The 16,104-nt window shown below is 39.5% G+C and overlaps 1 protein-coding gene across 2 annotated transcripts in view; it reads right to left on the reverse strand.

Moving 5' to 3' along the window:
• Positions 1 to 16,104, reverse strand: part of GALK2 (galactokinase 2) — a 134,797-nt gene that overhangs the window by 47,528 nt on the left and 71,165 nt on the right. For both annotated transcript variants that reach the window (XM_047862984.1, XM_047862983.1), the window contains exon 6: positions 728 to 826. In XM_047862984.1, the coding sequence (XP_047718940.1) occupies positions 728 to 826 (99 nt within the window). The remainder of the gene's footprint in view (positions 1 to 727; positions 827 to 16,104) is intronic.

The raw sequence follows: 16,104 nt of genomic DNA on the forward strand, positions 1-16,104 counted from the left end.
AGAGAAATCAATAATAAATATTCTTAATAAGAAAAAATCCAGGTATTCTTGGAAAATAGCCAAGCCTGTAGGAATCTGATGAAAAACTAATAAAAGGTTTTAAATAAATGTCTGCTTCTACTTTGGAAATGGGTTTATGGGCAACAACCAAAACCTCTACTCTGCCTAAGGGAGTTGATAGCCAAGGGGAAGTGGTATGCAGCTAAGGAATTCATCTCGGGCTTACTGTCAACATTCTTTTCCCTGCCACTGAAGCCCCAAAAATGTTGACAGAGAAAAATGATACCAAAGTGTAAATTATAAAAAGAGGGGTTGTGAATATATGTGGTAAGAGAAGTTAACATTTGGGTTTAAAACCAACAAGAGATTATGAAAATGCCATGAGATGAAGTGATTTGGGACGAGAGCGGGAAAGGAGGTCTCAACAACCAGGGAGTTGAGAAATCTCATTTAACAACGAAAAGAAATAGAAGGGGGAAAAAAGTAGACACAAGAGAAAAACAGACTTGAAGTATGGTTCTGGAAGCCTAAGAAAGAAGTGATCAACATGAAACACAATAGGTGAACTGATAGCAGCCTTGAATTACAAAGCAATTGAGAAATACCATTTACAATAGAACCTGATAGAATTGGTGGCCCAGAACCAAGGATGTGGAAGATCTCAGGGCCTTCCTCTCCATTGGAACTTTGCCTAGTTGATATTTCCAAATAGCTTAATGTCACCTACAGTTCCTTCTTCTGCAAGAAATGATATGGACTGGTCCATCCCTCCTCCTTCAGTGCCAATATAACGCTCGCTCTTGGCACAGATTTCTGCAAGTTCCACCTGGAAAAGTAAGAATTGATTTGTACTGTGAGTATAGCCATAATCTATTTCTCATTCATTTGTTACTCCAGACATGACAGATAGGTTTGAATTCCAGTGCCAACTCTGATAAATTGATAAAAGCTGCCTGAAACATTGTGTTAACAAGGACTCTAAGACTACCGTTCAGCTCAATAGGAAAACATACCAAGATCAATTAACATTTGCTGTGGGATTGAATTAGAAATCGGGGCGCCTGGGTGGCGCAGTCGGTTAAGCGTCCGACTTCAGCCAGGTCACGATCTCGCGGTCTGTGAGTTGGAGCCCCGCGTCGGGCTCTGGGCTGATGGCTCGGAGCCTGGAGCCTGTTTCCGATTCTGTGTCTCCCTCTCTCTGTCCCTCCCCCCTTCATGCTCTGTCTCTCTCTGTCCCAAAAATAAATAAAAACGTTGAAAAAAAATTAAAAAAAAAAAAAAAAAAGAAATAGACTGTGCATGCCATGTATTTGCTATCCATAAGAGACTCCACAGAGGCGCCTGGGTGGCTCAGTTGGTTGAGCGTCTGACTCTTGATTTCAGCTCAGGTCATGATTTCACAGTTTGTGAGTTCAAGCCCTGCATTGAACTGCTCTCAGCACAGAGTCTGCTTGGGATTCTCATTCTCTCTCTCTCTCTCTGCCCCTCCCCCCAGCGTGTGTGCATGTACTCTCTCTCTCAAAATAAATAAATAAACTTTAAAAACACCCAGTATCTCATAAAAAAAAAAAAAAATAGGGAAAGCAGTATCTTCCATGTTTCTATTTGTTCCATCCCTCTCTAGACTAGTATCACCAAAAATCTCATATGGGTACTCATTCATTTCTCCCTTCGTCTTCCTTTGTCTCCCCCACAGTGGACAGGTCTAGTCTCCACACAGCCAAAGTGGTGGCATCCAACTTTATCTTCCAGTCCAAAAGAAATGCTGTCTCTGTGGCATTTCCATTAAATGTAGAAATCAGAACTAGCATCGTCTAACCAGACACATCTTCCTCCAACCACGATGAAGAGGCCCAATACACAAACACAGTTCTAACCAAAATTGAATATGTCAAAATATGTGTTTAAGAATGTTCAATGGCTTCCTATTGAAATAATGAAATAAGTTCATTATTTCCTTAATGAAATAAGTTCAAGCTCCTCAATCTGGCATTTCAAAGCCTTCTAAAATGTGCAACCAATTTGCATATGAAATCATATGGTCTACCACTCTTTTTCAATTAGATTTGTCTCTGTGACCATCTCACACATTTGTGCAAACTGGTATTACTTCCTGTCTTCACTCATATAAATCCTATTGCCAGTCAATGCCCAGCTTGCTGATTACCTAATATGGCCAAGTCACTGGGTTGACCACTTAAATCTTCCTCCATCATAGTCTTCCTCAAATATTATTCCCACTATGGCATCCCCTTTCTCTGAGCTCCCCACTGTGACCCTCAACCAGGGTGAAAAGTCACCTCCCCAATAACAGCCATATTTACCTGCTAAGTACCTGGCATTATCTCTTTGGTGAACAGTATCTCCTTTAAGCCTCCACACAGTCCTCTGCTTATCTTCCTTATAGATGAGGAAAATGGGACTTGGAGACATAGGAGAAAATGAAACAGCCATTTGAACCTCATCTGCCTGACTTCATAGCCTGTGTTCTTTTCACACTGGACTTCATTACCCTTCTCCTGGCCCCGCCCCCCTGGAGATAATTTAACCTATTTTTCACTACCTCAAAGGGATGCGAATGACAAATGAGATCACTAAATTTACGTATTCTTGCTCTTAAGAAGAAAGAAACTGAAGCATGGAGAAATATATGCTTATTAATTGTTTTATAAAATATTTGTTGTGTGGCAACAATAGGATACTTTTACTTTAAATAGGATGTTAATTTTTCCAGGCTATCTATCTGGACAGAATTCAGAGGGACCCCAGACATCCCCAGCAGCTCTGTGTCAAGGAGAGTCCACCTGCAGGGATGTGGACATCCCTACACCTTGCTGAATTCTGACAGATGGATCCCATGATTGGACAGATGATGCCCAAGAGTTCTAAAGGTTAGTAAACAAAAGAAAATGAAGATAAGGAAGCTGAAAGATGAAAGAAAAGATGATTCACCTTATAGTCCCCTCAGAACACATGAGGAAATCAGTAGTAAATACGGAGGAAAGAAGCCAGTACCAGACATTTCTCAATCTTGATTAAAGCCCCAACGCTCCTGCCAACTAGCTATTGTGACTTTAGATTTCACAACTTTTTCAAGTTTTCATTTTTTCATGTGCTATTAATAATAACAATATTTTTAGCAGTTAACATTTATTGAGCACTTGCTATATGCCAGGCATGGTTCTAATTACTTTGTATGAATTAATTATTTACTTCTTATAATGACCCTATAAGATAGATAGTATATACCCATTCTACAGTTGAGGAAACTGTGTACATTGATTAGCTGAGACTATGCTAGTAATTACAAAAGGTGAAATTCAAACTCAAATTGTCTAACTCCAAAGCCTGTACTCTTAATCACTATGCTATATAACCTCCCATCCATAATATGGAGAAAAATACCCACCTCTCTAGCCATGGGATTATTGTGATGATCCAATAAATTAAATAAAAATGCCTCATAAGCTCTAAAGAAATATACAATAGTTAATTTTATTATTTGTACAGGATGAATAAGGAATCATTTGATTTACACAAGTAGCTCAATCCCAAGTCAAAAGTAAAGACAGGTATAATTATTATGGAGCACAGAACTATTTTTAAAGTGTTTAGGAAAGATGGAGTGCCTTGGTGGCTCAGTCAGTTAAGCTTCCAACTTCAACTCAGGTCATGATCTCATGGTTCGTGAGTTCGAGCCCTGCATCAGTCTCTCTGCTATCAGCACAGAGCCTGCTTGGGATTCTCTACCCTCCTCTTTCTCTGCCCCCTCCTCTGCTCATTATCTCTCTCTCTCTCTCTCTCTCTCTCTCTTTCTCAAAAATAAATAAAGTTTTTTAAAAAAATGTTTGGGAAAAGAGAGAATATAAAAGTTTCTAGATATGCCTAGAATGAATTCAGCAATAGGGAGTAATGTGGCCTGAGGCAAACAGGAGAGTGTGTGCTCCATTTGAAGCAGTTCAGTCTAATGGTGGCAGGAGAAGGGGTAGAGTGAAGGGCCCTGCCTGCCTGCCTGCCAAACAAAACATGCTTGTAGTGGAAACTCCAACTGCAGGCCTACAGGCAGCTTTTCCAGTGGCTCTAGTCCTTCACCCCCATACAAAAAGCAAAAAGGTCAAATCCAAAATGGTTATGACATGTGAAGAAACTAGAAACAAAAGTTATTTTTAAATCTCAAATCCTGATTAAGGAATTGCATGCTTCTGTAGGTCCATAGCCTTAGCCAGAGATGGCATGACCCAAACTCAGAAACCCATTAATGGAGGGACCTTAACAGCAGGGGGTTTAATGGGAGCAGAAAATGCCTGTCACTCTGGGTGATGTGAGGGGTACATGTGAGCCAGCCATGCCTTTTCTGTCCTTGGGGACCCTGGAAGCAGAACTATAAAAAAGTCCTCCAAGAGTTATAATCCTTGCAAAGAATTAAATCAACAATCCATTCAGATTTGAAATACATAAAATATCAATAGATTTCATGAGAATAAGAAGGATCTGTCAAAAACTCATTAACAAAAGTGTATGGAAAGAAACCCATCAGAATTTCAAAGAACGATCATATGGAATTTGAGGACCCAATTCTATTTAGCAAAGGATAAAGTCATCTTTTTCATGGATGTCTAAGGGATTCTGAGGCTCCCCCACTTCTTCTATCTCCCCACATCTCACACACACACACACACACACACACACACACACACATGCACGCACACCCTGAGAACCCTTAGACAAGAATAGTAAAGCACTAAGTGAAAAGGGACTCATTCCTCTCCCTAACAATGTGTTCTCTTCTGCTCTTAAACCTGAGTACTTCAGGAACCCCAGGTACCTCCAAACTAGTCTCTTGTGGCATTTAGCTCTATCCCTTCCTGCAAAATACTAATGTCTGAGAATCTTTAGGGATGACAATTTGACTGCATGAGGAAGTTTTCCAAAGTTTGTAGCTAATAAATTCATTTCTATTTTGACTCCTGCTCTATGGACAGTTAAAAGAAACCTGGCATTACCCAGAGACCTTCTTTTAAAGCTACTGCAGATAGTTAATGAAGTTAATTTATTCCTTTGTGTGTTCTTCTCTTTTTTTTTTTAATTTTTTTTTCAACGTTTATTTATTTATTTTTTGGGACAGAGAGAGACAGAGCATGAACGGGGGAGGGGCAGAGAGAGAGGGAGACACAGAACCGGAAACAGGCTCCAGGCTCCGAGCCATCAGCCCAGAGCCTGACGCGGGGCTCGAACTCATGGACCGCGAGATCGTGACCTGGCTGAAGTCGGACGCTTAACCGAGTGCGCCACCCAGGTGCCCCATGTGTGTTCTTCTCTTGAAGCAGCCTGGGAAAGAATCAAAAGTCACATGGGTTCCCAAATTAAACAGTTCACCCATCTGTGGGCCAGTGGGGCACTGGTGAGAGGAGAAATAACAGGGTCAGATTTAATATTCACTGAGATGAGCTAAAGATTCATGAATGCATTGCCTAGCTAAATCTGGATACTTGTAAAAACAATGTTAATACAAAAAGCCTCAGGATATTAATGCAGTAAACTCTACCTTCATTTAACAGTTTTACTAATGAGATTGTTAAAAGTAAAATAATCACATAGACAGGAAGTGTTAATCTCTTTGAGTCAGTTAGCTGTGACTATGAGAAGCTTCTCTATTCAGAACACAAGACCCTAACCAAGACAGCATCATCCAGCTATTGTTGGCCACCCCAAGTGCAAGTCAAGAGAAAGGAAAGAGGGACACCTGGGTGGCTCAGTCAGTTAAGCATCGGACTCTGGTTTCGGCTCAGGTCATGATCTCACAGTTCATGAGTTTGAGCCCCACACCAGGCTCTGCACTGCCCCTCCCCTGCTCTCTCTGCCCCTCCCCTGCTCTCTCTGCCCCTCCCCTGCTCTTGTTCTCTCTCTCTCTTTCTCTCTCTCTCTGTCTCTATCTCAAAATGGATAAACTTAAAAAAGAGAGAGAGAAAGGAAGGAAATGAACAGCCCCATTCATTCACTCAACAATCCCTTAAACAGTATCCCACAGATAAGTGGGAAAGCCAGTGTCTTCCCTCTAGGACCTCACAATATTGATATTGCCTTCAGGTGAACAAGTCCTTCAAAAGAAAGTGTAAGAGTAGTTTACTTCTGTTTGACCCTATAGGTCATCTGTCCACCCACCTCCATCCTGCTATCTGCCCCAGGAGGCTGCCCAGAATAAACTATAACAAGATACTGTTATGCGCTCTGGCAAGAAATGGGAAATTGAAAGTGTGGAGGAAGAATAGAGGTTGGATCCCTCCCTGCCAAGGTCACTTTCAGGCTCAAGGGCAGTAACAACTCACCAGTAGTCCTAGGTTTCCCCTACATCTATACCTTTGTAAATTGTCCTTAATTATGGACTGTGCCATCTGTTTTCTATTATGACCCTGACTGATATATCTAGATAAGATGGAAATATTAATGGCCCCACTGACTTTTCTTTACATCAAATATGTTCCCTATTTTTCTGCCTGCAATACTTCTCCATCTTAACTTTCAAAATGCCTGGCTTCTTACCTGGGGCTATTTTCAAAGTGTTCTCCAAACTGGCAAACCTATTAGGCAGAGCCGAGCCAGGTAGGAGAAAATCTTCATGAAATAGCACCAAGGTAAGCCTAAAAGACTGATGTAGCCTTGGTTCGTTTTGTAATGTGGCTGATGACCAAGCTCTAAGTTGGACACTTTGTAGTGTTCTTAAATTAAAAAAAAAAGGAAAGAAAAGAAAAAATAGTCTTGTTTTAATTAAAAAAAAAAAAGGAGGCTATTATTATTTCTTCTTCACATCTCTAACTCAAAGATTTGTAACTCAAGGAGATTAGTCACTTTTGCATTTTTTTTACTTCAAGAAAAGTTGCCTGAGGACAATGAGGGCCAGTTCCCAAAATGCACACAGCAGATGCATCTGATCCTGGTAGTTCGGAGTAAAGAAGTTCCAGTAAATAATGCAGGGAAGAAAAAAGAAGGAGGTCAAATATTTAAAAGCTCTGATACTACAAAGAAACAACAGTGAGGAGGGTTCTCAAAAGTAAATCTGAAAAACCTGCTAAAATCTAGAATCAGTCAAAGAATATGCACCAAGCACTCACGAGTGTGTATCACACAAAAAAAAGAAAAAAGAAAAAAAGAAAAAAGAACCAAAGTAGACTCCTCCATCTGTGTATATTGGAGAGAACATAACCTAACGAACCTGGAGAAGGCTAGTAGTTGGAGTACGTGGCTCTAAAAATATCTGAGGTGCTTAGTGAGGGCAAAAGCAGTCTTTAAGTCAACTCCCTCCCTGCCATCTGCATTATGGAGGGACCCAGATTCAGAAAGGAGACCGTCAACAGACAGGAACCCAGTATTTTATGTAAAACAGTTTGGGATCCCAGGTCCATGGGGATCCTGATAAAATGCCTATGCTAGGTTTCTTCTGGACCTCAACCATTGCTGCCTGTGCTGGATGAGGGAAAACACTCTGAGGTGCACGGTAACATGCAAGCTTTGCTATTTCTCCAAATGATGATCCTAGATAAGCATATGTGTGTGGTAAGACTATTAAAATACTAACACGAATCTAAAAGGTAATAATGAGATGCAAAGGGAGGAATTAGAGAGCTGTGCTACTATGGGGGCCTGAGACACAGGACTGGTGTCACCCGGGGCCTGATTAGATGCACAGACTCAGGCCCTACTACTCTAGACTTGCTGAATCAGCATATGTAGCTTAACAAGAATCCCCTCCATCCCACATTAAATTTGAAAGCACTCCTCTAAATTACTTCCTACACTGAGGCTTTCTTAATAAAGTTAGCTGACAGGGAAGAATGAGAAGAAGAAAAGGAAGGAAGCCAACAAATCAAATGTCTTTTAAGGCCAGACACTATGCAGGGTATTTTACAAGTGTCATGTTATTTAGTCTCCAAAACTACCTTGAAATGTCAGAATTATAATTGCTATTTTATAGAGAAAGAAACTGAGACTCTAAAAAGGTCAATAAGCTAAACTAAGATTCAGAGCCTGAGCACTCTGGTTCAAAGTCCATGAGGCTACCTTGTTCCCCTTCCTTAGGCAACAGAGGTTCTGCCTGGATGCTGGGCCCTGGTAAGCAGATGGAGCAAAATTTATGCATACCTGGACTGAACATTCCTTCTGTTGGAATGAACAATGAAGTGGGCCATGAGCCCTAGGATGCAGACATTTCTGAGTCATCATAATTTCACTCCATTTTATCCTCAAGAAAAAAAAAATCCATCTTGCTGGATGGTCTGGGTCTTGAGGGGTTTAGGTACTTTCCCATTATCCATCTCCAAATACAATCCCAAGTACCTCCCTCCCAAACAGCCTCAACCTACAGTGATCTCAGTATAAGGCTGACACCTTGGTATGATTTCTGTAGACTAATAATAATAGCAGCTAACACATTGAGACAGACACTGCTCCAAGCACTTTTCATGTACTATCAAATTTCAAATCCATGAGGGAGGTTTTTATTACTAAATCCATTTTATAATGAGGAAACTGAAACATAGAGAAGTTAAGTAAATTGCCCAAGATTATTCAGCTAGTAAGTGGCAGAGTCAGGATTTGAACTCAGAGTTTTGGCTCCACACTTTTGATCACAATACTATTCTTTATCCCCAGGGGAGGCAGAATTTCAGAGATGGACCAGAACCCAAAATTCAGGAGCCCCCAAAAGCCCTCCCTGCATATTTTATCACTCACTAGCACAATTAATTCAATCCCTTTGTTTAATTCTAAAAAAGAAAGAAAGAAAGAGCAGAGAGCAGCAAACACATACCAAGTAACTATTATTGGGCTGGGCTGGTGGGGGCATGGATGGGGGTGGGAAGAACTGCCAAAAAAAAAAAAAAAAAAAGTTGTGGCAAGACAGCAGAAGGCAGAAGCCCAGCCAGTCTGATGGAATCAGACAAGAATATGACCCAAGTCACTGCTACTAAATACCAAAAGGGCCTCCAATGCCTGTGGTAAAGGCTGGTGTCGCTCACTTGGCTGACAGACCATTTATTTTGGCTCTGACCTTTGAAAGACATTAAATAATGATGATAATAATGGATGGGCAGTAGGCCTGCAATCTCTGTGGTTTGGCAAGTGTTTCCTGGAACTGCATGTCCCTTCCCGTGGTCAAAGGGATGCTCCCATTCCCACCCCAGGGGAAGGTTCATAGAGTTTTGAGCAGCACAGTCCTGTCCCACCCTCAAGGTCCAAACTGCAGGAATTCTGACGGTAAACCAATCTAGACTCTCAGGAGGAAGGTAAAGAAGAGTCTGGGGCATTAAGTATGATTTACTACCCAGCATAATCATAATTGTTAAAATTATCACTTGTTAGTTTTCTTAGTATGACTCCAATGGTACAGAAATCGACCCAAACCAAAGACAAAAAAATAAGTGCCATGGATCATAATCAAAATCAACCAAATCCATAACTCAGTGTACACATTTGCCTTGGAGAAAGGGTCCTATGTGTACAATATCCAATTCACAAAGACTATCACATGGAGTATGAAGAATCTTTAGCATCAGGAAATGGTAGAGAGTGTTAAAAGAGTTTTTACAAGGGAAGTAAATTGATTTTACTGAGTTGTGCTCAAATGTTATGCCAAAAGCATCTACCAAAGGTCAGAATAAGAAGCAGTCATGTAGTCACATGAATATCACTGTTGCATTTGAGATTGATGGAGAGGTCATTTTCATTATATTTTTTGTGCTATAAAGAATCCACATAAGAAACACTTTTTGGAATTTAATACCCCCAGGGAAAACATAGCCTCTTTTAAAGAACTGATATGATTTCTCTGTTCTGGTCACAAGACCTGTATAACTTCCTATGTTTCCTTGTTTACTTTGGCTTCCAGGAATCTCAGTAAATATTATTAAACAAAACACAATTACACATCAAGTAACAGTTTTGACAATTACATTAAGTAATGAGCAGTCATTAACAGGTATATTTTCACTCTTCTTTCCTTTGCCCTAGTTTTCTATTCCTAATTTACTACCCTTATGGAATAAAGATTCTTGGTCATATAATTCTTAAGATTTTTTTCAAAATGAAGTAAATAGGCACTTGGAACAAATAAAAGAAAAACTTGAGACATAACAGGCATCAGGTGGAATAGTCATGTCACGAGGGGCAATGAAAACAATAGTACATTCTAGGAAGGGAAAGTAAAAATAGCAAGGAGGTCCAGTAACCACATTCTTGAAGGAATAGTTAAAAGAATAGTAGATATGTCACCCAAAGAAAGAGTAAGAGAAACCAGGAGAACTTCCTTCAAACTTTGAAAGACTCTAATAGCAAAAGGAGAAATAGACCTATGAGTACAGAGAACAAACTGATAGTTGCCAGAGGGAAGGGAGTGGGGGATGGGAAAATGGGTGAAGGGGAGTGGGAGATACAGTTATGGAATGAATACGTCATGGAGATGAAAGGTACATGAGAGGGAATACAGTTAACAGTGTTCTTAGAGTCTTGTATAATGACAAATGGTAGCTATGCTTGTGAGCACAGCATAATGTATAGAGTTGTTAATCACTATGTTGTACACCTGAAACTAATATGACATTGTATATCAACTATACATCAATAAAAAAGAAAAGGAAAAAAGAAGACCCTTGTCTTCTCCTGGGCCATTAAAAAGAAGGAGGGGCACCTGGGTGGCTCAGTTGGTTGAGCATTCGATTCTTGATTTCAGCTCAGATCATGATCTCACGATTCATGGGTTCAAGCCCTACAAAAAATACTATAAATATTGTGTTCAACAAGATGCAGATAAAAACAGAAGCCCCGGGGACTCTGCTGTGACTCAAGGAACTCCTGCTTGCTTCACAAAATATTGCCAAGGGAAGATCACCAGTCCAAAGACAGCCTGATCCAAAGGGCAGAAAAACGGACTGAAAAAAAACTTGTCCATTGTGGGGATGCAAGCTGGTGCAGCCACTCTGGAAAACAGTATGGAGGTTCCTCAAAAAACTAAAAATAGAACTATCCTACAACCCAGCAATTGTACTACTAGGTATTTATCCAAGGGATACAGGTGTGCTATTTTGAAGGGACACATGCACCCCCATGTTTATAGCAGCACTATCAACAATAGCCAAAGTATGGAAACAGCCCAAATGCCCATTGATGGATGAATGGATAAAGAAGATGTGGTATATATATGTGTATACCACATATATAATGTGTATTATATATATACACATCTATAATGGAGTATTTCTTGGCAATCAAAAAGAATGAAATCTTGCCATTTGCAACTACATGGATGGAGGTGGAGGGTATTATGCTAAGTGAAATGAGTCAGTCAGAGAAAGACAAACATCATATGATTTCACTCATATGAGGACTTTAAGAGACAAAACAGATGAACATAGGGAAAGGGAAACAAAAGGAATATAAAAACAGGGAGGGGGACAAAGCATAAGAGAGTCATAAATATGGAGAACAGAGGGTTACTAGAGGGGTGTGTGGGAAGGGGATGGGCTAAATGGATAAGGGGCATCAAGGAATCTACTCCTGAAATCATTGTTGCACTATATGCTAACTAATTTGGATGTAAGTTAAAAAAAATAAAATGTAAAAAATAAATAAATAAATAAAAATATATAATATGATGTAATGTAATAATTAAGAACATAATTATATTATATAATATATAATTAATAAGTCAACCATAATAGAGTATGTAAAATATTATATAAAACATAAAATAATTTAAAATAACATAAAATATATAAAATATACAAAAAAATATATATTATTTTTGATTTGGCTTTTTATTATTTTATGATTATAAAGTCTTTGCTCTTGGAAAGTAAAAAGGCTATAGAAAAATTTGATACATTTTCCCCAGTTAAAAAGACACAACATATTTCTCAGCAATTAAACCTAATAATGACTACAGATACAATTTCAGCTGTTAATTGATTTAAATTGTAATAAAGGGGAAAAAAACAAACAAACAAAAACAAAAACCTTGTCCATTGGAAAATAAATGTCTGATTGCAATCTCTTTCTCTAGATTTTCACTCCTTGTTGGGTCCCTACATGTAGTCATTTCTGACACTCCCTTAAATTATAAATGTTATAAACACTGTGTTCAACAAAAGACTAAGATGCAAATAGAAACAATATGGAAATGATATTGCATATAAGCATTCTGCTGAATGTAAGCATAGAAATGTCAAACAATGGTTTAGCAAGCTCTTGGCCTAAGGTTTCAGAGGAACGGCAAATAATTTCTTTTTTTTTTAAGTTTATTTATTTATTTTGAGAGAGAGAGAGCATGTGAGAGAACGCACGCATTGAAGAGAGAATTCCAAGCAGACTCCACACCATCAGCGCAGAGCCTGATGGGAGGCTCAAACTCATCAAATGTGATATCATGATCTGGACCGAAATCAAGAGTCAGACACATAACTGACTGAGCCACCCAGGCACTACAGGGCAAATAATTTCTAATGGAAGAGGAACTAACCTAGCCCAGGAGATGTTTCCAATTGTTAAGGTAACTTTTTACAAAATACATCCACTTTACACCCTGCCAACACATAGAACAAGAGACACTAATGTTGTCTAAGGGGTGGTCGGGGGCGGGGGGGGGGGGGGGGGGGGTGGGCGGTGGCTGGTAGAGAGAACAGCAGAAAAATACAAAGATAGTTTCCAAGAGATACTGGTAACGATAGGCCCTGGCTGCTTTGCAAGGTGGGAAATCAACTCTCTGCTGTTGGACCAAACAGCAACTTGCAACATCAATCACAGTCCTGACCACCTGTGCCTTAGATGACAGCTCTGCTCACTTTCCCTTTTCACCTCATGAGTCTTTCCTTCCACTTCTTTTAGGAGGATTTGTATATTACTTATTTGTTTTATTTTTTTAATGCTTATTAGTTCTTTTGAGAGAGAGAGAGAGTAAGGGAGGGGCAGAGAAAGGAGAGAGAGAGTTAGAGAGAGAAAGAATCCCAAGCAGCCTCCATGCTATCAGCGCAGAGCCTGATGTGGGGCTTGAGCTCATGAACCGTGATCCTGATCTGAGCTGAAATCAAGAGTTGGATTCTTAACTGACTGGGCCACCTAGGAGCCCCTGTATATTACTTATATCTATTGTTGAAGTTTTAGCTTTTCAAAACATGGTGGAATATTCTGGGCTTTTTGTTAATATGTGACATATACTATTCAAACCAGGTCATTTTTGGGGCACCTGGGTGGCTCAGTCGGTTAAGCGTCTGACTTCAACTCAGGTCATAATCTCACAGTTCATGGGTTCCAGCCCTGCATCAGGCTCTGTGCTGACAGCTCAGGGCCTAGAGCCTGCTTCAGATTCTGTGTCTCCCTCTCTCTCTGCCCCTCCACTGCTTGTTCACTGTTTCTGTATCTCAAAAATAAATGTTAAAAAAAAATTTAAACCAGGTCATTTTTGCCTGCCACCTCCTGCTCAGCTTCCACATCTTGACTTACTCCACAAGGCCTTTCCTAAAACTACCACTCCCCATATAAATTGGGTCCTCCCTGTTTTTCTTTCTCATAGTCTGTTCCTGTCATAGAATTTATCACAATCTGTGTAAAGATATGTTTGTTTAATATTGGTCTCCCCTCCAAAAATAGTTTCAAGCAGAGATGGAAGCAAATCATAAGAGACTCAAATACAGAGAACAAACTGAGGGTTGATGGGGGGGTAGGGGAGAGGGGAAAATGGGTGACAGGCATTGAGGAGGGCACTTGTTGGGATGAGCACTTGGTGTTGTATGTTAGCAATGAATCATGGGAATCTACTCCCAAAGCCATGAGCACACTGTATACAATGTATGTTAGATAACTTGACAATAAATTATATTTTAAAATAATAATAATATGGATCTCCCCCATTTGTCTCAGCTCCATGAGGTGAGGGACAATATTTCTGTTCACTCCTGCATCTCTAATACCTAAACTATTCATTGATAAATGAATATTGAATGAATGCATAAACAAATGAATATATGATGTCAATGTCTCATTCCCCTACTAATCCACCATATTTAGAAACAAAAATATGCCCCTAATAAATGAATATGTATGAAATAAAAACTCTGGAACTGCTCACTACTCAGCCATTGCATGACATTGGAACATCTTGAAGATTGGAGTACTACTTTCTCTCTTTTGCTTCATTTAGAGTTTGTTTTTCCTTATACTTCCATATGCTGATATACAGAAAACAAAAATCCAGAAAAGTCATTATTATGAATAATTTCCAACCTTCACCTGTGATAATGACATAAAAGAGAGAAGGATTTCACTTCTTTCATTTTTCTCCTTTATTTCATGGAACATGTGCCAGTGATTATCAAAATACCTACAATGTCAATAACATGAAAAGGAAGAAATAAAGGACCCAGAAAATTCTCCCGAATAAAAATAATTTGTCATCAAATAAATGACACTATGTGTAGAAGTAAAAGGAGTTGAGTGATAAAACCACTCAAGACACTCCCAAAAGAAGATTTCTCAGTATGTTACTGGGAACTCCTGCTGCTCCATCTTGGATGGAGTCCTTGAGACAGAAGAGCTTTACCCCTTTACTTTGCTCCTATCCCCTTTCTTCAAACTGGTCTTAGGCTCATGAAAATTTTAGTAAACCTCTTAAAGCAATGCTTTCAGACAATTGGTAGCAACCAATTAGCTGATCATGAAATCGATTTAGTCAGTCAAAGTAAGCTTTTAAATAGAAGGAAATGGAATGGAGTAGAAATCATTGCACTTAGAAAGGGTCTGTATTGTTTGGTGGAACTGCTCAGAGTATGTTTGACCATGTGTCTTATACATGCAATGTAAAACATGTTTTACTGTGAGTCATGGTTTAAAAGTTTGAGAAATTGAGGTGCCTGGATGGCTCAGTCAGTTTAGCATCCAACTCCAGCTCAGGTCATGATCTCAGAGTTCATGAGTTTGAGCCCTACATCAGGCTCTGCGCTGACAGCTCAGAGCCTGTAGCCTGCTTCAGATTCTCTGTCTCTCTCTCTGCCCTTCCCCAGCTCTCTCTCTCTCAAAAAAAAAATAAACGTTAAAAAACTTCTAATGAAATAAACATTAAAAACTTTTTTTTAATAAAATAAAATAAAAGCTTGAGAAACTTTGACTTAGAGTAATTAACTAACAGGAGGGGAAATCTCAGATAGCAAGCTACAGATAGGTAATTTATAGGTCAATGCTTATTTATGAATCCTGCTTTCTTCCTTTCATTAAATGTTAACAAATGCCTACAATCTGCACAGAAAATCTGATTCCTAATACTTTCAACTTTAAACTATGTTGGGATTCTCTGGTCCTTTCTAGTGAGGCTAAAAATCTAACCCCTCAGAGTCAGGCCACTGCAGCCCTATCTTCAGTTACAGGAATGCGTGAAGGCCTCTTAGAGATTCTGCCCAGCTCCTCCTTAATCTGTCCTTGCCAGACTAAAGCCTTTCTGAATTTGCCCCTATCTGGTAAGTGGATATTTTCTTTTTCCTAGCCACCCTTTGTAGCCCCTCCAACTATGATTGAATCCTAATTCTTTCTTTCCTCATTCAGGTCCCCCAATTTACCCTTTGTGATATAATAAAAAAAATAAATGATTTTTGTCCTGGTTTCTGGCACATAGGTACTAAAGTCTTGGAATCTCTGGAGTGTTTTTTGTATAATAATGAGAATGGTGGCTGAGGGCTCCCAGATAGCTTCAGGATGGGGGCTGGCCTCAAGAAAGACCAAGGTATGGGTTAGGGGGTTGGAACTATCAGCCCACCTACCCCCTTTGGGGAAGGAAGAGAGGCTAGAAATTGAGTTAATCACCAATGGACAATGATTTAATGAATCATACCTCTGTAATGAAACCTCCATTTAAAAAACCCTAAATAACAGGGTTTAGAAAGCTTTGGGTTGGTAAACACATGAGGTGCCGACAGGTTGGCACACCCAAAAAAAGGCATAAAAGTTCTGTACAACCCCTTTGTCCCATATTCCTTCTATGCATCTCTTCCATTTGTTTCTGAGTTGTATTGTTTATAATAAACCAGTAACAGTAAGTAAAGAGCTTTCCTGAGTTCTGTGAGTTATTATAGA

The sequence above is a fragment of the Prionailurus viverrinus genome, chromosome B3 (genome assembly GCF_022837055.1).
Source record: "Prionailurus viverrinus isolate Anna chromosome B3, UM_Priviv_1.0, whole genome shotgun sequence".
NCBI classification, from domain to species: domain Eukaryota; kingdom Metazoa; phylum Chordata; class Mammalia; order Carnivora; family Felidae; genus Prionailurus; species Prionailurus viverrinus.